Source organism: Acanthopagrus latus, chromosome 21 (genome assembly GCF_904848185.1).
Source record: "Acanthopagrus latus isolate v.2019 chromosome 21, fAcaLat1.1, whole genome shotgun sequence".
NCBI classification, from domain to species: domain Eukaryota; kingdom Metazoa; phylum Chordata; class Actinopteri; order Spariformes; family Sparidae; genus Acanthopagrus; species Acanthopagrus latus.
Window position 1 is genome coordinate 14,314,762 of NC_051059.1, and position 22,106 is coordinate 14,336,867.

Below are 22,106 nucleotides of genomic sequence, written 5' to 3' on the forward strand. Positions count from 1 at the left end.
TCTGCATTTTGTCTCCACCAAGTACAAAGAAAAAAAACAAAGATACATCAGGAAAATATGACAGTGCTTTCTATATTTTTATTGCAATGATAAGATACAGATATATTTCCAGACATCCAGTTTTATTAAATTATACTCCAATATTGCATGAGACAGTCTTCAGAATGACACTGATCCAAATGTGGACAACTAGGTAATCAAAAGACACGGGGTTTTTTTTTTCGACCAGAGATAAAACATGGATCTTTTACAATTTCACTTTTTATTTCTCCCAGAAATGTGCGATGAGAAGCAGCAGCATAGAGAGTAATACTACAATAAACAACAGACCGATACTGTGCAAGAGTCAAGAACAACTGGGAAAATGATCTTTTCTGTTTTTTTTTTCTCTTTAGTGAAATGGTTATGGCAATATTCAGAGTACAGCAACTGGCAACTCAGGACACAGAGATGCACTTTGCCCGTTTTGGAAGGACGAAAAAAACAAACAAAAAAACTAAACAGATATTGGAAAGAAAACAAGAGCAACAACAAGGTGGTTTGTGAGAGCTCCAAAGCTCAGTGGGATTACAGAGAACAAACTACTAAATACAATCTAGATGAGTTCATTTTCAGACAAAACAAAAGGACAACTGTACAGAAAGCTGTGTGAAATATCAGATCGAGTAAGAACCGTCAGTGTCACAACAACCCGCCGGTTCAGCTCTGGTTAATGACTGACCCTTCTTTTTTTTCTTTAAAGTGAGAAGCAGACATGGCAGCGCATAAACCAACCAGATCACACATCCAATGTTAAAAAATAAAATACAGAAAAATGCTGATATCTAGTAAATTCCCACTGTTTTCTAACCCCAGATGTCACCTTAAATAATGAGTAAAAAAAAAAAAAAAAAAAGAGCATTACAAACAAAAAAATCAAACCTCCTAATAGAGAAGAAAGTAAGGGAGGAAAGAGAAGTTTGATAGTTTTAGACTGTAAGTATATATTTGATATATCAATAGAATCCATATATATAAATGATACATTTCTAGTTTTTCTTTTAAATATAATCCTCGCTATGACTAAAAAGAGCGTCTAAGACATTTCTAGCCAGAAGTTAACGTGAAGGAACAGCTTGGACCTCGGCCGCCAGTCACTGGGCTTCGACTGGAAATTCAACTGTCGCCTGGTTCACACATGACGGCTTGCGTGAGACTGATCTGGATGGCGTCTAGTGCGAACTCCTTTTTAAATGGTTTCACTGAGACCAAAAAACTTTGCTTAGCTACACACCAACAACCCCATTTTTCTTAAAGGATCAGTTCACCCAAAAACAGAAATGTGATTAACTACTCATCCCCACGCTAATGGAGGTGGGCTGAAGTTTCGTAGTCACATTTCTGGAGCTCCGCAGCAAAGATATTCTTTCTCTAAACAACTGAAGCAGATGGGGACATACGTATGTAAAACTGTAACGTAAAAAACAACCGGAAAAACATTAAATGACTTCATACAGCTTGTCTGATGTAATCCAGTGCCACATTTACACCAAAATTAGCACGCATATGTAGGTTTTTTTTTTAAACTCGCCTAAACCAGCTAAGAAAAGTCATTCAACATTTTCACACATCCAGGAGACAAGATTGCCTTTGTTTTTTCCCCCATATGTCACACAACTTGTTTTTTTTTTTAAAGTCTTGGTAAAAAAAAAAAGCATTCTCAATTAGACACATAATTTTTTTCCGGTCCTGATAACAGGACTTTCAAAAAGGAGTGAGACATCTTGCTCCTTTCCACATCTCTGTTTAGGATACAATGCCACTTTTTTTGACTTTGTTTCAAACTGGGCGCCAACTAAACGATGTTCAACTGCCACTAGAATAGAGACGATTTAAAAGTATCACCAAGCCAGTGGCCTTAACTTGAACACGTCTTATCATTGTGCCTGACACAGGGGAAAAATAGAGTTAGTGTTGTCTTTCCATTGCAGCCGACTGAAGCTTTTGCCGCTAAATGCCAATTACACACGTTCACCTTGATGACACATGATGTTACTTTCACCTTTTAAAGCCAAAATCTTCATTGTAGTTGTTAAGCTAAAAGTGTTAGCACTCGACTGTGCGTTCACAGGATCAAAATAAAGTGGATCTTGAGACTTCCAGAGACATGGATTATGCTGGATGAGCTGTATGGAGCCATTTTATTTGCATTTCTTTCTTTAGTTTTAGTAACACAGTTTTGCTGTAAAGCTCTAGAAATGGTTTATGCACGACAAAACTTCACCTGACTTTCCATTAACATGGGGTCCAGTGGAGAATGACTGAATTTTGATTTTTGGATGACTTTATCCTTTAATCCCTATTCTGTTCCGAAGATGTGAAAGGTTTGGAGGAGTTTGACACTGCAGTTACAAAAATGAATGAATGAACAAAAATGTTCCCCTCGCTCTCAGCTCTCCACATAAAATCAGCATGCAGAACATCGTTATTATCAGACGTTTTTGGCACAAGAGTTCGCTTAACTTTATATCTGGTTCTGTTTGTGATCAGTGAACATCTTCTAGGTTTAGTTGTACAACAAATGCTGTGATCTTTTTTTAAAAAAGAAAATTTAAGTACGCCAGCTGTGTCCCAGTTGCTCACGATTACTCTTAAAGATGAGTCCCACATTAAACATGAACTAGAAGTACTTCAGAAAAACAAAAGAAAAAACTGAGAATGGCAAGTACCTCAAAGAGCTGTTCTATTCTGTTCTCCATCCAGCTTCAATATGGTCATTTTTTTTTAGGTTCCTGGGCATAAACTACAGGATTTGGTCCATCTGGCTTGGTTCAGGTTTCAAAGCTGGTCACTTTGCTTGAATGGCTGCCCGAGAGAGCTGTCAGACTTGTGAAAAGTGCTCCTGACGTCTCACCAAAAACAGGTGAAAGGACCAGGGCTTTCTGTGATTGTACCCACAACATGGAGCTCAAAAAAAAAAGGGGGGGGGGGGAAACCGGCATGTCTTCTTTTATAGGTCGGTTTAGTATTATAGCTCTTCTCTGTCATCTGTATCTAAGATCAGGATCTGACCTCACGGATATCACATCCAAATGTTACCAAAGACAGGGGACATAAATAAAACACTCTGAAAAAGCTACTTGATGACGTAAGAAAGAAATGAAAACCCTCCATTTGGGGCTGAATTTTAGTTGACGACTTCCTCAGGCAGGTTTTCACTTCATACATAAATAACATTTGGGTGGGTGGAATCAGATCCACCATAAGGCTTCTTCTTTTTTATAGATTTGATTTCCCCGTACATTGTCGTAGCCATTTGCTTTTCACCGCCATGTCTATTCTGGTACTGTTTAGTGGAAGATCTCAACAACAAGAGATGGAGGCTCTCCTCGGCCTCAGTGGGCTCAGAGAGGCCGGACGAGCAGGTCCTGGGATCACAGGAGAAAGGGAGGCAAGGACAGAGAGAGAGAGAAGTAGAGAGTGATGGGATTGTAAAGAGTTTATGTTTCAGCAGTCAGGGGTTTAGTCTCACTCCCACCCCCTTCTTTCCTCTCTTCTTGCGTCTCCTCATCTTCCTCCTCCTCCTCCTCTTCCTCCTCCTCTTCTTCCGTGTGCTGCTCCAGCTCCTCCCTGGTGATCATCTCGAAGTCGTTTCCATTGCTGTGCTGCGAGCCCTCGTCCTCACGACGGTCGCTGTCTGTGTCTGAGTGTCGGTCCGTCCCATCCCCCTCTGCTTCTTTACTCTCCTCTGGCGCCCCCTCTTTGCTCTCCTCCTCCTCTTCCTCATCCTCGTCGTCGCCGTCCTTCTTCTCGCTGTCTGACTTCTCGTCGCTGTCTGACTTCTGAGCCTTGCTGGAGGAGCCGCTGTCCTTGTCGTCCGTTTTGTCCGAGCCCTTCTTGCTGCTGGCTCGTGGTCCTTTGTACTCGTGAGTGTAGAGCGGCCTGAACGAGTCGATGAAGCCGACGTCTGCCGTCAGGTTCGGGAGGAACCAGAAGTGGTGCCGCCCTCCCGTCACCAGCCAGATGATGAGGAAGAGGATGCAGCGGGCTGAGGAGAGACGCAACAACCAGCGGGATCAGTTTTAAACTACAGTGTTTTAAATCCATCATGTGTCTCTACTAGTGGGATTCAAATCTTGTGTAAAACCTCTGCTGTTCATCAGTGCCGATTTGTCAGTCTGTCATTGTTTTGGTCAACTTGGATTTGTTTGCTCTCCTTTTTGTTGTATTTTAAAATTGACTCTGGTTTTATAAATACTAACCAAATCGCAGAAGCTGACATTTTTTGATGAAGGAAACTTCTAAGGATGTACTTTAGTGCTTCAGAGATGCCCTGGTTTGTCTAATCATCGTGATTCTAATAGTTTGGCTTATTTTCAAGGGCCCAACCAATATATCTGTTGGCAGATATTATTTTTAAAAACTATATGTCCCAGTGATGTTTGTTGCAGTGCACGATGTCATAGTAGACAATTAAGTTAACATGTAAAATTCCCGGCCTCTGATACACATCTCTGTCACAAGTGTTTGATTACCTCGAATGATGACTATAAAAAAAAAAGTGTAAATATCGGGCAATGTATCAATATGAGAATCTCCCCAGAATTCTTGTATTGGTTTCAGTCAAAAATGAAAAATGAAATCCAAAAATCATCATTCCTACTAAAAGTGAATCATATCACAATCACAAAACCTGTCAAGATAACTGTAATATTATTTTTTCCTACCATATTGCGCAGCCCTCATAATATAAATCACGTTGCCACATTTGTTTGACAATTGTCTCCATACATTAAAATCAAACATGACAGCTCGGCTTGAAATTCTACCTCCACAAGACATTAATGTTCGGTTTTGATTCAGAGCGTCAGAGACGTATAACTTAGCTTTATATTATTTTTTAACTGAGTGGTGATGTTGCATTGAACTGCTTTTATTCTGAAATGCATGGACGACCCAGTACAACATCATGACTGTGTCTGAGGCAAGACACCTCTCTCTACCATGCCAACGTAGAGTTCTCTCTCTACTCTGGCATGGTTTAATTATGGTTTGATTAGTAATTAATAATTCTGGTGGGCTTCTTTCTATTAAACTGAATGGCAACAGATGCCTTGTGGGAACTTCTGAGTCATTTTACAGGTACCAGGGCAGTCTTTTTAATGAAGTACTTACCAACAGCAAGCAGCAATATACTGGCCACAAAGCAGCCCGCTGCGACACTAAGATAGTAAACTCCTACACGCATTTCTGCCGGCCACAGTGGGAACAACGTTGCTGCAATCACTGCGATGACTGAAAGAAAGAACACACACGCAGATTGTGTGAGTACAGAAAATTAAAATCAGCCACAGCCAGTTACAGACAACCCTCTATTGACTCACCAAGTATCAGCCCCATGGCGAAGGTCTTGAAATGAACAGGATCGTAAATCCAAACATACACCTGAAGGAAAAAAAAAAAAAAAAAGACGAATTTAGGGTTTTTATGTCTGTAAGGGTTGCAAACACATCTCCCACGTTAAATTATGGTTGCACACTCACTTCATTTCCATCTAGAAACAGCTGATCCTCGTGAGGCTCCAGCTTAAACTTTTTCTTCACCTCTTTCTTCTTCTTGGGGGTTCCAGGACTGTCATCCTAATCATAACAAACAACATTTTAATATGAAAACCTGTGCTTACAACTGACATTTTATGGAGTGACAGTGTGACCTACATACTGGTTAAATAGAGAGACGATGGATGCCTACTGTGGGGTTTCATGATGAGAAAAAAGTTTGAAATTTATGTTTCTTGCCAGGATTCAGCAGAGGATATGAATGTCAGTCTAATGTCTACATGCTAAATATGAATGTACAACCAGCTAACTTAGCTGAGCACAGAGACATTATATAACTCCTGGAGATCTGTAACTCTGCACTTTAAACTGGAGCAGCAGCATCAATAACAGAACTTTTACCGTCAGGTTAGAAGGCTGATCAGATCAGCAGAGTCAAGGCGACTCTCACAGGTCATAAAGCAGAAATCAGTCTATGACGTGTGCAACACTGATGACCCAATTTAAGACTTATCTTGCTGTCAAAGCAGCACAACTGATCCGACAAATACGTTTCAACCTTCCTTATAAATTTGTAGGTCAGAATTTTTACAAGACTGATCAAAAAGTAAAAGCTCCCACAGTGATAAAACAATATGGAGTCTTTTGTCATCTCAGCGGACAACAGCGTAGGGTTACGTACGTTCTTCTCTTTCTTGGTTTCAACAGCCTCCGACTCTTTTTTCTTCTCTTTCTCCTTCTTCCCTTTTTTCTCCTCCTCTTTGCTGCTGTCTCCCTTCACTTTCTCCTTCTCCTTCTCTTTCTCCTTCTCCTTCTCCTTCTTGGTGTCTTTCTCTGGTTTCTTCTTCATCACTTTGAGAGCCCGGTGGAAGAACTGCTTCTTTAAGAGTCTACACAGAAGGAGGGAGGAGAACTGGTTTTAATTCATTATTATTTTTGAAAAATTCCCATCTAAAGTGAATCTCCATCCGTGTCACTCAGAGGTACAGCTGCAGATAAAGAATATTTTCATTTTCAATTAATCTGTAAATACTTTTCTTACCATTTGTTTGGTAAATAAATCATAAAATGGTGAAAAATGCTTTCAAGTCCTCAAATGTCTCATCTTGTCCACAACCCAAAGATAATCCGTTTACTGTCATGGAGGAGTAAATAAAACAGAAAACTTGACATATGTTTTGCTTTAAAATGTCTTATTAATCCATTACCCCCAAAAAATGCTGGTGATTAATTTCATAGTTGACAACAAATCGATTAGCCAGCGCAGCTCTATTTCTAAGTAGGAAGGATTTTATTGTCAAATGCTTTTACACGATTCAGTTACTCGCTTTGCAAGAATGAAAGCAGTTTTTTTTAAATGTCAGTTTTATGGCCTTCGAGCTGTAGTTGATTGATCAAGTCATTTTTTCAGCAAATATACCAAAAACTCATTAGTTTCAGCTCAAATGTGTTTATGTGATGGTCTTATGAGATGGACTTCTGGTCATTTTAGCTGACCTGTTGCAGTAATCCACCACAGACTCTCTGGTGGTGAACAGTGCCTCCTCTCCCTTCTTAGCCTTGGCCCACTTGGAGTCCAGAAGACAGTCCACTGCCTTGGATGCTAAATATAGGGCACAAACACAGACATAAAAAAAAGTATTACTGCAGTCATTGTCCTGTGTTCTTACAGTTTTTATCAGATGTGAGGCAGCTAGAAATGTGTAATTGGTGTGAAAAAAACTTGAGGAGTTGTATGATAATTCTTGGAAGTTTCATCACGATGAGCACACTGTTACACTGGTTGTACTTGGTATGTTATTGTAAAAAACTTATCGTAGCTTCTGAAGAATGTCAGTTCATCCCTTAATTTCTCAACAGCAGACAAAAATCAACCTTGAACAATGGCGACAAGTTGCATTATGGTGCAGATATATTACCGTCCACGGCAGAGGTCAGCAACTGTAAGGTCATGCGATGGTAATTAGAGGAATAACTGGCTTCAGCAGTCATACCCTATTCTGCCCACATCTACTGAGCAAACAGCATTTCGCAAAACTGACAAATGAATTCCAGGATGCCACAGAACAAGACAAATATAAACACAGAGTGGGAGGATCAGGTCTGCAAACAGGAATGAAGTGGAAAAGTTTGTCGAAGAACAGGACATTTTTAGCAACTCTTTGTCCAAAAACTACTAATTGGCAACAGAGAAGACATTTTCATTGACAGTGACAAGATTAAATGTTCAGTAGACGCAACAAACTGTCTGTGGCTCCCACAACAAACAGAGGGCAGGGTTTAACAGCAATCTCCTGACTCACACCCGCTGTCTCATTCCTGTGTATTTTGTCTGTTGCCTCACAGCCCACAGCTGAGCACTAACCAATAAAGTAGTCCACTCGGTGTCCCATCATGTTCGTAGACTTGGTGGGGCAGTTGAATCTGAGGTACTTGGCCACCGCCTTCTCCTCTTTGGTGGGCTCGCTCACCTCCTGCAAAGCACAGACAAACACACAAATAAAAACATGAATACGAAAACAACATCACAGTCAGTCCTCAGAGCTGGGAAAATCATAGGACAGATAATCAAATAAACATGAGACATTAAAGCTCTCTTCCTAGCTAAATTATGTTGCAAATTCAAGTTTTACCAACCCAGACTAAACAAAACAGTTGAAAGACAAATGACAAATTAGCGGAAATTTGTGACTAACCAATCAGCTCAAAGTCTAGTTTTCATGTTTATGACTTAATCCAAGCAAACACATCGGATATGAGTCAATGCAAATAAGAAAAAAAATGTGCATCTATGTTTCTCCTGCACTAATTTACACTATAGAAGTGTGTCTTCTATAGGGGTTTGTGCTTTTAATGTCAGTTCTGATGGATGGGAAGTGGGAGTGAGGTCAAAAATAGTTGCAGTATCTTTTTTTAATTTCAATATCTATACATATATTGCTTTGTTTTTTGTTGAGAGTGAGATTTATTTTAACATCCTGTAAATCTGATATTATATTAAAGAACAGTCTCTGACAGGTGGCATATGTAAATCAGGTATTTATTTGGACTCGACCAAGTTCATACTACATTTAAGGTTCAATCATGAATATTTTACTACTCTTCATCACAAAATTACCATAACATCTGTACCAGCAGGGGTAGATCTGTTTTACACCCACAACCTACTTTCACTCCAAAGTTTCCATTTTGGTATGATACTGAAAGGTAACCAGGTTTGCAGTGATGTAACTGTTTTAATGTTTTAAAAGTTTGTATTATAGCGTTTGCATTATTGTAAAAATTAAAGTTCTAACTGATAATTATTCAAAAACTACATAGTGTCCCTTTAATTTATATAGTGCTTAGAAAACTGACTGTTTACATTTGCTTTATATCATAAAAAATTAAATTCTGTTGTTACCTAAAATATATATATTTCAAGTTTATGTAACTTTTTGTGTCTGTCAGGACATTTGATCAAAAACCCTTATGTTTTCATCCCATTAAGGTCACTGCAACTGATGATGATCATAATAATAACCTGTAAAACTGTACACCATAATGCCATAAACATTTCATACCAATGCATCCCTAGAGGTAACCAAAAATGATTTAAATAATGTTGAAAAGCCTCCAAACTGATGCTGAAGTGCCTCCATTTCCAAAGAAAACACTAGACCCTTCTGTCTATTAACAAACCCAATTTCATATACCGCACATGTTCATGTATAGCTAAAACAGAAACAGCGGCCAAATCTTCTTCCTGCCTTCTCACAACATTTGCACTTTCTGCCAGCAGCACTAAGTCACATGCCAACATAGAAAGAATGAGTGTATCAGCACAGAGAGCGCTGCTTTATCCAGTCCAGCTGGCTCCGAGCAGCAACATGAGGAAGACGAGGCCATCAAACAAGCCTTTGTTTAAGAAAGACGGTATCACAGGTAGTCACACAGCTCAGTTACATGAGACCTGCATGGAAAGCCCCCTGTTTCCATCTATAAGAGTTACCTGGCAGGAACATGTAAGGATTAGCTACTGTGATCTAACTATGTGCTTATGAAGCATATACACAGTATGTGAAGAATGACTGTTCTCCACACCAAGACTTAAGTACCAGTCCTTTAAAAGTTATATACAAGAAACAGTTCTGGCTTGATATGCGACACATTCCAACTGCTGAATGCATTAAAGTCCAATGGAAAACATCCTCTTTAGTTGTGGTCTACATATAACACATAAGGAGATAACAGTATGTGTTGTTGTGCAACTTCCTGAGCTGTATACCATACTTTACTTATACATGCAGAGAACTACACTTACAGTAGATGGGTGAATTATTAATAATAGCTACCTCAAAGTAATGCAAGAAATCCTATTTCCATGAAAGATGAAGTTGCACAAGTGTTATAGAAGGTTCTGAATCAACTTAATGCTCATTTTTAAAGCTGTGTAGTTTGTGGTAATGTTGAACTGTATTACGTTATACTGGGAGGTGTTTCTACTAGACAGCCTATGTCAAGTGGTATAAAACTGTTTCAACAAAATTGAACCTCATCACCTTCATGAAGGCAGGATTTAATTACCGCAGGCCTGTTGAATTAGGGAGCATTAGTTACAGTGTTTAGGTGTGCCAAGTATCTGGCAACCAAGTGTAATAATCTTGGCTGCAGCCTCATGTGAAATCTCAGACGCTGTCATATAAAGCTGGATCACAGAGGAATCATGTGTAATGTGAAGTGGGGATGTTTTAACAGACCTACCTCTTTTGGTTGTGCTGTGCTCTTAAATGAGATAACAGTATGTGTCATTATGCAACTGTACTCGAACAGGCAACAGAACTACAGTCAAGCAGGTACCAGGCTATTAGGTACATCTAGCTCAAACTAATGCAGCCTATTACAAGATTTAATCCTCCCTACATGAATGTTAGAATGTCCAGAGTTTTTGTTAAAGCTGCTGATTCAAATGTTTGGCCATTTCGGAGGCTGAAGCTGCGGTGCTGTTGAATAATACTGTGTCACACTGACTGACGTAAGGCAGCAGAGGCTAATATTTAGTCTAATTGATAGAAACATTTCTAAATCTGTCAACACAAACTGAACTTTTATTGCTGGGTTGTTTTATTAGCTTGCATACATTTCTTATATGTGTATGTACATAACTAGCTACCAAGTAACACTGTTTGTTATAAAACCATTAAATGCTGTGAGGTACACCACAATCAAATGCTATTTAAGAATGAATAATAAAAAACTAAAAATGAGACCGTGATCAAAAAAGGAGATAATTATTGTGCAAGCAGTGAGGATGCTGGTTATAAACTGGCCTCTTTCGTCACAGTTCACTCAGTGGTATATGTTGTGACATAGCTGAACTTACACATGCAAAAGAACTGTTTTTTAATGGTGGCCTTGGGCCCTGCAGTAGGCAAATTCAACACTGTCATTCATCTACAGTTACAACACATGGAGCGAAAGGTTCAGCTTAACTTATCCGACTGCTTTGTAGGACGCTTTTTCTGCATCCCAAATCCATTCTAGATACTAACAGTATACAGTATGTTCTGCATTTTTTTTATAATTAGTATGTGCTAACAGGGAATTATACATAGCCACTGCCATCTACACAAAAATGGCACAATATTTAGTAGTTGTATCCAGCTGTGAGCTGCCCTACCATTTCCTTTGTGAAGTACTACATTTTGGAACAACAGTAGACTTAAAAATCACACTCAAATATCTTTATTATTTCTATATATACCATTTTTTGAGTATTCTATATTTTGTCCCCTCTTCAATTTTATCTCAACAAACTCGGAAACCTGATCAGAGTGGGTTGCTATAGTGTGAAACTGGGACACCAGGGGGTGAGTCAAAAGTTTTTCTTCAGGGCCAATACCAATTATTAGTAATCCATAAAATAACTGATGAATGGAACTGATATACACTTACAGGAAAATGACGATCCTAGCCTCAAAGTCAAGAAGAACCAGTGCGGGAATGAACAATTTACTGTACTTGTGTAAAATTTGGAAGTACATTCCTTTGGATTTTCCATCTTCTGCTACTTTATTCTTTCAAGCCACTTTATTTATTTGATATCTTTATTCAATGCTGAGTGGCTATTAGTCATAATACCAGATAGTTTTGTGGACACTAACAGACAGATGATGCTGCATCAAAGCCAAAGTACTACAATTTAATCTTTTTTTTTTTAAATTTAACGTCAATCAGAAACAAAAAACACAGACACCGATAATTGTAAAGCCACTGAATATTGGACAGGCTGGTAGTTGGTCTACCCCTAGAGGATGCGGAGGTCATGTCTGCATGAAAACAAACAATCACACTCAATCAAACTGATTCCAATTAGTTTTTTTTTTCTATTCAGGACTTTTTGCCTATGCATCACTGAACATCTGGAATGGGAGCCTTCTCTAGTCTTCTTCATCTTTTCTTTCAAGGTGATTTAGAAGTAATCAAATTACACTACTAGTGCCTGCCTACGTTCATACAAACAGATCTGAATGGTGCACCATTTTGGGAGAAGCTTGGATTTAAATCTCAAACAACAAAACCGATTTTCAATGTCTTAGGGTGATGTGTAAGTTGTCTGAACCTGTTAACCCCTCTGCAAACTGTTGCTATAGTAAAAATCACTGATCCAGTCTTCACAGCGGTACAGGAGCCACGCTACCTTGCTGCTCCAGACACAGTAAGCAACATGATGATGCCCTGCGTTGACTCATTAATTAAAATTCCCGCAGACTGCCTTACGTTATATAAACACGCCTGGTTAGAGCTGACGCAGCTTAGCCAGCAAACGTTTAAAGCCAGCTCAATCACAATTAACGAGGTCCGTCTGGAGAGACAGCTCACCGACCGACAGTTACAGCACAGATATGATGTGTTGACCAGTGTGTGAATGTTACAAGTGGGCTGTACAACAGGCTCGGAGACGTCTTATCAAAATACAAACACTAACGTTTGTTTTCGCTAGCCCGCTAACGCTAGCTGCCGTTAGCCATCATATGGCTTCATCTGCCGCATGTTAATGGCTCCTCACGAGGATGCTGCCATGAACAAACCTTCTGCAACAGCTCGTGGATCAGGGGCCGAAGTGTATTCGTTGTGCCCCGACTTGCACAGGTGGTAATTTTTGTGAATTAAGTGATGTTACCTGGATCCGTTTTTTGTGCCTCCTGCGCTCCGCCATGATCCTCCAACTCAGCTCCTCCGACGCGCGCGCTCCTGCGCACGCGCATAGGGCATGCAGTATCGCGAGACTAACAGAGTAACGGTAGGAAACAACGTGAATTTCATTCATAAGTGATAAAAAAAAAAAAACAAAAAAAACTTGAGTCAAGGTTTTATTTAGCAGCATATTCATTCTGTATTCATATACTATGTATCATGATACGGCTAAATGTACATAAGTATCAAAAGTAAGTTTCCGGCAACAGATATTGGCTACGTCAGAAGTACAAACGATACTTATTTAGCTACTTATGCTGTTTTTATGAACTGTATATACTATGGGTCGACCAATTATCAGATCTGCTATTCGGCATTTTTCTGATTATCAGAAACCGCGTTTTTGGGTTGTCTTGTTTTTATCCGATTGCTGATAAATAATAGATAAATAATAATAATTATTAAAAAAAAACAAAACAAAACAAAAAAACACTACTTTGGCTTTACAATATCTGCCTGGAGTGAAGTGAAATGGAGTGGAAGTAAAAAAAAAAAAAAAAAGAGTAGCAGAAAATGAAAATACTTAAGTTAAGTTCAAATAGGTCAACACTGTAATTAATTGTAGTGCTTGAGTAGAGGTACTTAGTTACATTCCATTCCCACTAATATAATAAAATTTCAGAGGTAAATATACTTTTTACTCCATTAAATTATATCAGATCAACAAATAATTTCTTAAGCATTATTATGGAGAGAAATTTACACTTTATTGATCCTTGAACTACACAAGCTAGCTGGCAGTATATCGGCCCAAAATATCTGCCTATATTGGCATATCACAGACATAACTGTATTGTCATTTATGTTGTCTGATATGTAATTTGAGAATATAAAAATATGCTGGACTGGAGTAAAAATATTCATAAAATCCCAGTTAAGTTTACCACTCCAGTATTCCTGTGTCATTTTAATAACCTGCCTCCATTACATATCTTTTCACAAGCGTTTGAATAGCGCATTTGAGGGTTTAAAAAAATGTGTGGATATCAGCGGAAAACAAAACAAAACAAAACAAAAATAATTTCAAGGCTTCTTTAACTTTTTTCTGATTTGAAATCCAGTTATTCTTCCTTTTAATATTATTTTTTTAAATCTAATATTTATTATATAATGTCATGAGTTTGTCATTGTTTCTGTTTACCATTTACTGTGTTAGGACCCCATTGAAAACAGAAGAATGTGTTTCTTATATTTCAAACAGTACATTTATTCAGCAAATTGTTTTTTTTTCACTCTAAATACCTTAAAAGGGAGCTATAGATACATGTAGTGTGTTTTGTCAGTTTTTAGGGCTTTGTTTTCAAAATATTTCATTCTTGATCTCAGTTATTTATTCTTTACTGTTACACGAAGACAGTAGTGCAAGTTCCTATGTAGAAAAACACTTTATTTACAGTCCAACAAATGCAAAAAAATATCAAACATCCAAGTCCAAAACACATAGATTATTATTATTCCATTACAAAACCAGTCCAAAATAATTTCTATGGTCTGTATGCCAACCCGCTGTAGAAATTTCACTTAGCAGCTTGAAAAAATAAGTACGTTTAAAGCTATAATCAGATGCTTGGAGACTAAGGCCTGTAATAATACATAAAGAAAAGAAAACCTTCTTACTGTCTCTTGATTCACATAACGCATCACCCTGCATTTTTTTTAAAAATACACAGTTTGCAAATATATATGTAAAATACAAACATTTAGCCAACACCTGCCTAGTGTGAACCTGTGCTTTAAATTCCACGGTAGCAAAAAGTAAAAAAGCATCTTAAATCCAGTAAATGTAAACAAATCCACCACTGTGGTAGCAGGAGTTCAGGTAGTGTAATGCTGTACTGTAGGTGCAGACTGAGCCTGGCTGCATCTGTCCACTGGGTCAGAGATGATCAAGCTGTCTCACTGCTGGCAGACGGAGGGGAGTTGTTTTCTGTCTCATGGAGGTGCTCTGTGGATTTGAGGACATCAGAGTCTCTTGGACTCACCATCATCTCCTCGCTGTTGCAGTTAACAGGGGAGCCGATCTCTGGTGAGCGGTCGCCGGGCTTCTCCGGAGTGGCCTGCAGGGCGGTGGCGGTGGTGGCAAGTGGCAGGTTCATCATGTACAACATGTTGCCCATGCGCCTAGACACCTGTGGAGGAGGTGTTGACCCATATTAGACTAAAGAGTGCTGATTTAATCATATCTGGAATGATGAACCTGTAAAGAGGGTGCTCAGAATAATCAACACAATGCAATTGTGTGTGTGTGTGTGTGTGTGTGTGGGTGTGTGTGCAGTTTTCCTTTACCTAAATCAAAGGATTTAAGGACAGAAGATTTATAGTTTTTGAAGACCTCTGGGCAAATGTTTGACTTTTTTTGAACCCTAGAAATAAAACTAACTTGATATGATTTGAAATATAAAAGATGAGAGACTCCTTAATCTGCCAGACTGATCAAAGATGAACAAAGGCCATGAGAAGCTTTACAAAAGTTGCATTTATCAAAGAGTTATTGCGTAGTGTTGCATGGGAATCCTTGAGATTTGAAAGTAAAGTTAAACTAACACACATCCCATGTTCACAGAGTCAAGCTCGACATTTCTTTTCTTTTATGACTCAAATGTGGATTTTCAGGGCTCAGTTAGAATTCCTACCTGTGAGCGGATCTTAAGAGCTGGTCCCAGCTTGAGCCCCAGTGTGTCCAGTAGATGCTCCTCTGACAAGAGGGGCAGTGTCTCCCCATCAATCATGTGGTCCTTGAATGTCTACAGAGTGAAATCACACAACTTTAGACACAACAAACACACAAAAGAAGGAAAATGAAGAGGAAAAAGAAAAGAGCAGGAACCAACCTGAGCATATTCTGAACATGTGGGTATACTGTTGATAAAGTTGTAAACATCATTTACTGTCCACTTCCGTATGTCTTCAGACACCTCGTCACCATTTAGAAAGACATTGGGTGGACCTGGAAAAATTGTGACATACACCATTACTATAACAGTACTATAATATACACATGGAATTATTTAGCTAAAAACAAAACAAAACAAAATTAATTTAAAAATAACTGTATTCACATGGTGGCCATTTTCTTTTGACACTGTGTGCTCATTAACTGTTGTGCAGTTAATGGACAACTAATGTTAGTGTTCTTATACACCCAATAGCTGTCAGGCCAACTGTTGAGTAGCTATCTAAACTAAATGGTAAAGCTAATGTTAGCATACTAATACACCTATTAACTGTTGTGTATCAGACAAAGCAAATGTTAACTCGCTGATACGCCTATTAACTGTCAGGCTGACTGTTGTGTAAACAAAACTCATGTTAGCATGCTAATAAACCTATTGATTATTGTATGGCTAACTAAAACAGCTGACAAAGCAGAGGTTAACGTGTTAATTCACCTATTAAGTGTCTTGTAGCTAATTGAATGAACTGACCAAGCTAATGTTAGCATGCTATTAAACCCATTAATTTGCAGAGTAACTGAAGTTTAATGGTTGATGTAAATGTAGTAGAATAAACAGTCCAGTATTAATTCCTGGATATTAGAGGGGAAGTAGACAGGTAGACTACCTGAAGTGGAAAAATAGTAAAATAGAAATGTAATCTTCACACCCTGTGTGTGATGTCAAAATAAAATGGCCCCTGTAAGTATGGTTTTATGTGATCTATCTTTTGTTTTCTAAACCCACCAGGTGGAAGGAAACCATTTCCAGGGACCGGGAACATGTAAGGCATGCCTGTGAGTGCTCCCCCTGTAGAGGGATATATGAATTTCTCCTGGAAAGCCGAACATTGGCTCGATATGTCTTTATCATTTGTGCCGCTGTTGGCCCCGTCTGAGCAGCCATCTTGACTGTTCACGCAGGCTTTACGCAGGCCCGGCTCCCCTTCTCTGTAGTTCTTCCTGCTTCCTGTGGTGAGCTCAGAGTCTATTTTTGATTGATGGTGTGTCTTGCCAGTGGCACACTCCTCCCCCAGGTCCCCTTTAGCCTCCACCTCCTTCTCCTCCCCTGACGTAGCTCCTGGGCTCTGCTCTACACTTTTATCCTCAGTCTGGCCCTTCAGGTTGGCCACGTGGCTCTCTGCACTCTTGTGAGCCGTGGGCCTCCTCCCGGCCCTGCGTCCCCTTTCTCTGTGCAGCGTGCTGATCGGTGGATAAGGGCTTGCTGACATGAGGATGCTGTTTGAGTGGAGCTCATCCAGGGTGGGACGGTGGACGAAGACGTCGTGGCCATCTGGCATGCGCTGACGACCTCTGAATGCCATGTGGTTGGAAGGGTACGACATGGGGTTGTCCATTCCCATGAGTCCCTTATGGTGGGCGTTCTCCAGCTCCTTCTGATGTAGGATGGCATTCATCTCCATTCTGAACAGGACAGACAAATAACAGAGAGAAATATAAGACATATGTATGCAACAGTGCCCTTGTTGGAGCAAAAGGGATTGAATAAAGCCTGATAATGTATGAATGGTCTCTGTTTTTCAGTGTGTTGCAGATGGGTGCGTAGGTGGAGTGTCTGCACACTACCTGGCTATATTTTGCTTGTGAATGAGCTCCTGTCGCCGGGCAACTGTTTCGATGGGCTCTGAGGGCAAGAAGCCATAGCCGGCTGAGAGATGAAAAAAAAAAAAAGAGAGACACGGGCTGTTAATGCTCATTCACATTCCTTCAGACAGGCTGGGAACGCTATCAGGCAAGAATGTGCATGCTCACCGGCTCCAGGGAAGGCTCTCCCAGGCAGGACATTGGCATGCGGAGGTAGAGGTGGACCCAGGTGAGGTCCCATGTGCATCTGTCTGGCATCGGATGGTACCATCTCGCTGGGGGGAACCAGATCCCTGATGACGTGTGTGAAAAATCAGTCTTCTTAAAAGGATATCAAAGGGATGCTTTAATAACTGCTGTTTTGCTAATGATTAAGGTTATATCCTCAACAGAGAGCAGCCCAGTCGGCTAAATATACGTTGTTTAAAAAGCAGTTTTAGACAGATATGTCCAAGATTGATATTTGTGCCAAACAAGGCATATCACATTTACATTACATGCCTATAAGCTGGTTGTTTGACTTTCAAGTGCAGTCTGAGTGAAGATTTCCAGATGGTTTTGTTTCGTCTATGGTTTTGTGATTGGGTTGTAGAACAGCGTCAGTATGGGTTGACTGTGAAAGCAGCTTGTTTAACGACTCATATTTAAGTTTAGGGGCAACCTCTAGTGGCCGCAGTAATTATTCCAGCAGGAAAGGAAGTCAGGTAAAGTTGTATAAAGAACAACACATTTGCAGAGGGAGGAAGCGAAACTGAAACTCAATGGTGACTTATTATATCTTACCAAAATAATAATGTTACATTCAGTTGAAGTTCTTTTTTTTTTTTATAGCCAAACCATAATGTTTTTGTAAACCTAACCAAACTCTGAACGTCCAAACAAAGGTTGTTGCATAATTGTGGTCTCACTAAAAATGTTTTCACCGTGAAGTGTTTCAGAATTGACTCTCAAGCACGTCTTCTTCATGAGTGCACCTGCACCTGACAATTCTCTGGGGTTCTCTTTCCCAGAGAGCTACTGTTTCAGATTTAAGAGAGAATTCAGGTGCAGACCTTTCCATGAAGCGAGGCTCGAACTGAGCCGGGACCCCCTGCAACCTCTGCTGCCCCTGGGCGAGGATCTGGGGAGCCATGGCCATCTGGTTCCTCATTATCAACTCTTGCCTCTGCCTCAACTCTGCAGGAGAAGACAAAAGCCCAACAGGTCAGGGAGGAGCCAGAGCTAACAATACCTGAGACATGCACTGACTGTGAAAACTGGAGACTGAAGCAGGAGGAATCGATACGCGGAACACAAGGTCACAAAGTTGGTTTGACTTGTTAGGAGAAATTCAGACAATTTAAAGGATGTGTATCAAAATATGTTATAAACAGAGCTCAAACTTGTGATATTCTGATATATTTTTATGTTCTTATGCTGCATCGCCTCCTCTGCGCTTTCTTTTCTTACCGCCAGCGGACATGCCGTTGACCAGACGGTACCAGTGCTTCTCATCCAGAGCCCCCTGCTCTCCCAGTGCTGTCATCTTCCTCAGCTGCTCCCGTGGGGTCATGTCACACACCACCTTTGACCTCAACTTGAATCCTGCAGAGTTGAAAAAGAAAGTTAAAATCCATGTCTCCCACACACTGGAACGTGTGACTACTTTGACAAACTTCTTGCTATAATACTGAATGACATTTTGTTGCTCTGAAGTATAAGATCATATAAAATTGACCTTGATGTTCAAGTTCTATAATGTCTGATTACCACCACTAGAGGGCAGCAAGTCTCTACTCATTACAGAGCTGTTGCTAGTTATTGAACTTGGTGCTGCCACCAGCAAGTACATACAAACACATTTTGTCACTGGACATTTTAATGAAAACCAACAATTCTAACGAGATTATTGATTTTTTTGTGCACTCATTGTTGTGTTTTAAAACCAGTGCTGTAACAATGAAATATCTTTACCGAGATCAGAAGATATTGAACAGGCTGGCAGAATATATTCAAAACCAGAGACTTATTCAAGCTCCTAATGTGGAACCCTTGTCAAATTCACTCTCTAACCTTTGATCCTAACTCTCGCCTCTCACCTCCACCTTAGCATTAAGCATTAATCTTTAACCAACTTTAACCCCTTACCCTCACCGTAACCTAAACCTAATCCTTAACTTAAATTAAACACCTAAATCCAAATCCTAACTCCTTGAAGCATGAAGAACAGCAGAAATCGTCCTTTGTTTGGAGGATTTTTCCTTATCTTTTCGTCCTTGCAAGCACATTTGGTCCTTGTACGTATAGTGATGAATGTAGAGTCGCGCACACATACGCACACCAAATGGCCACATTGTTCTTGGCTGAGGCAGCAGCTTGAGTACACAACCGCAATCGACTTAGACACCCCGCAATTAGTCTTCTTCACGCCAGAAATCCCATTACAAAATATGGATACTGTAAATGACGGCGCAATAATCCAGTTCTGCTAATCCAGGACCAATATGCTTCTGATTACATGAATCTGAAGCTTCACTGTGCCAGTTTCACCGTCCACCCCTTCATATGGCAATTCCAGTACTCCTATGAGTCTTTTATATCGATCATGATTGTATTGTATCATGTTTTTGTCAGTTTCATTGAACATGTGTGAATCGTGCACATGTACTCATCCACATTTCTTCTTCTGCCCCCTCCCCCAGACAAATTCTGCCATAAGATTTGCCCAGAGGCCTTCTGCATTATCCACAGTCACTCAAGTTCCCTCTGAAGCCCATCTAATCTGAGGGCTGTAATCCGCCTATTAGCCCTGCAACAGTCTGCTAGCTGCATCTGCTGACCCGCCTGCAGACCGCCCTGCTGGCCCGTCCAACCCCCATCCCCACCTTCCCAGGCCCCTGCTCCCCCCCAGGATCCTATTAGCTAAGTCCTGGCTATACAGCACTTTAAAGGGATGTGTTGGAGGTAATCCGCACGTTTAGAGTTTTACCCTCAGCAAACCTTGCCTGTAAGCATCCCGGACAATACACCCTAAGTGCTAAGCCTATTAGCCTCCATTAGCTCCCAGGATGTCCTAAAAACACCTTGGGGATAAATCAGGGGACGCAATCGGTTTATGTGGAGCTATGTGGCGCGAACACATGCACCCTGCTTCCACCTACTTCTCTGCCAATGTCATGGCAGCTCGCGTCAGCAAATGAGAGGAAATGTATTTCAACATATATGTCACTGTAATTCCCAAGTGGGCACTAAGCCACGAGCTTCTGGGCCTTGATCGCCTTCACATTCTCTCATGTCGGGTTTAAGGATTCACACTCTCCTGTGTTTGTTTGACTAGTGTAGTTTGATAGTGTAGTTTGAGTGGGTGAACAGTTAACACACTTGGTGATAACATCTTGACAGTAAAATAATCAAAAAGCGATATGTTTGATCCCTGCAAAATATCACAATCTGGGACAGGCTGTTAGCACCAGATTGTGCCTCCCATGTGACAGCATTACATTCAATCACACAGCATCTTGTTTCCGTAAAAAATGAAAATGTTTTGATCTTTAAAAAAAAAAAAAAACACTTTGGAAGATATTTTCCAGAATCCCCAAAGACTCCTCAAACGACATGGATGAAAATACATTCAGCCCGTTGTAGGATGACAAAGATTTTTGAACAGTCTCTAAAGTTCTGACTGTTTCCTTTTTGTGTAACAGAAGCCAGATACTGACACTGACATGGTGGAAGCAAACATCAATAAATTCTAATATGTTTATTTAATGTTTTGCCTATACAACAAACATTGTTTGGAACTTGGTGCATGGTGCAACAGGACAGACAAGACAATACAACATACCAATAATAAAATCATCATATGTAGGGACATTTAAACAAACAAAATACTGTAATACAAGAGGTAAGATAAAAACAATTCACTTTAATCCGGACTAGTTTGCTGATAGTGTTACTAATGGTGAACTGTTTGACTTTGTGCAAAAACAGACATCATTTCCAGCTTCCATCTTTGTTCACATTTTGAGAAGCTGCTAAAAAATCTGCTTTATCAGTCAGCGGACAGAATATTTTTAAAAAGTTGGTAACACTTTATAAAGGCCATAATTTAGACACCCCCCCCCGCCCCCCCGCCTTTCCAGTTGGTATTATTGTTGATGCTGCTGTCACGAGGACAACTGGATTGTCTCAGTTTTCCTCAGAATCACAAATAACAACATCACAGGACAAAATACAAGTTTATTCATTCATGCAATCTTGGATAGAAATGGATCTTAACCTTCCTTGTCCCGGTTGACTGTGTGCCCAGTGGCTGACAAATTAAATTGTGACTGCGAGTTTTATCGGCGACCAGTGTAAACTCAGACGGTTTCATTGTTATGGATCTATTACACTGTGCAATCAACATTTACTTCATACTAAAAGAAAACAAGAAAAAACTTTGTCAAGTGCCAGGTGAATAGTAATGTTCATGGTTACCAAACAATGAAATGCTTTATAAAACATTTATTAAGTCGGCGTAAATGTTTATTAACATCAGATGCCACTTTATAATTGCCATCTAAATAATGTTAAGAGATGAACTGCACAGTATTTATTGGCTCTTTCAGTAACCTTACATAAACAGTTGCTTAATAAATGGTTTATTAAGAGTTTAGTTGTTTGTAAATAGTCAAATAACTATTAACTAATGTTTAACTAACTCAAATTTCACCCTTTATCAATGAGTGTGACTATAAAATGATACCAATACTTGTATATGATTCTGTAAATAGCTCTACAACAAGGGAAAATACTGGGTATTTGTTCTTTATGTA

General features: G+C 39.8%; 2 protein-coding genes across 2 annotated transcripts; both read right to left on the reverse strand.

The window, feature by feature from the left end:
• Positions 1 to 56: 56 nt before the first annotated feature.
• On the reverse strand, positions 57 to 12,806 carry sec62 (SEC62 homolog, preprotein translocation factor). Its single transcript, XM_037084294.1, has 8 exons — positions 12,700 to 12,806; positions 7,903 to 8,011; positions 7,035 to 7,140; positions 6,220 to 6,427; positions 5,523 to 5,618; positions 5,364 to 5,424; positions 5,155 to 5,274; positions 57 to 4,027 (listed from the first exon to the last, which is right to left on the reverse strand). The coding sequence occupies exons 1-8, from the start codon at positions 12,733 to 12,735 to the stop codon at positions 3,480 to 3,482; spliced, it is 1,284 nt and encodes a 427-aa protein (XP_036940189.1). The 5' UTR covers positions 12,736 to 12,806; the 3' UTR covers positions 57 to 3,479.
• Positions 12,807 to 14,180: 1,374 nt separating this feature from the next.
• samd7 (sterile alpha motif domain containing 7) lies at positions 14,181 to 20,776 on the reverse strand. The gene is made up of 9 exons (XM_037084293.1): positions 20,671 to 20,776; positions 18,760 to 18,894; positions 18,363 to 18,486; positions 17,479 to 17,603; positions 17,293 to 17,374; positions 16,454 to 17,130; positions 15,605 to 15,720; positions 15,407 to 15,517; positions 14,181 to 14,902 (listed from the first exon to the last, which is right to left on the reverse strand). Exons 1-9 carry the CDS (start codon positions 20,681 to 20,683, stop codon positions 14,660 to 14,662), a joined length of 1,626 nt encoding a protein of 541 aa, XP_036940188.1. The 5' UTR covers positions 20,684 to 20,776; the 3' UTR covers positions 14,181 to 14,659.
• Between the last annotated feature and the right edge of the window lie 1,330 nt (positions 20,777 to 22,106).

Bases quoted from the DNA above. Each gene is read 5' to 3' on its own strand.
- sec62 (XM_037084294.1), bottom strand. From the start codon at position 12,735: ATGGCGGAGCGCAGGAGGCACAAAAAACGGATCCAG. The intron at 5,425-5,522 runs GTGAGTGTGCAA...TTTTTCCTTCAG, and splicing joins TGTTTCTAGATGGAAATGAA to GTGTATGTTTGGATTTACGA. The intron at 5,275-5,363 runs GTGAGTCAATAG...TCTTTCTTTCAG, and splicing joins CGCCATGGGGCTGATACTTG to TCATCGCAGTGATTGCAGCA.
- samd7 (XM_037084293.1), bottom strand. The intron at 17,375-17,478 runs GTGAGCATGCAC...TTCATCTCTCAG, and splicing joins GAGAGCCTTCCCTGGAGCCG to CCGGCTATGGCTTCTTGCCC. The intron at 15,518-15,604 runs GTTGGTTCCTGC...TTCACTCTGTAG, and splicing joins CATGTTCAGAATATGCTCAG to ACATTCAAGGACCACATGAT.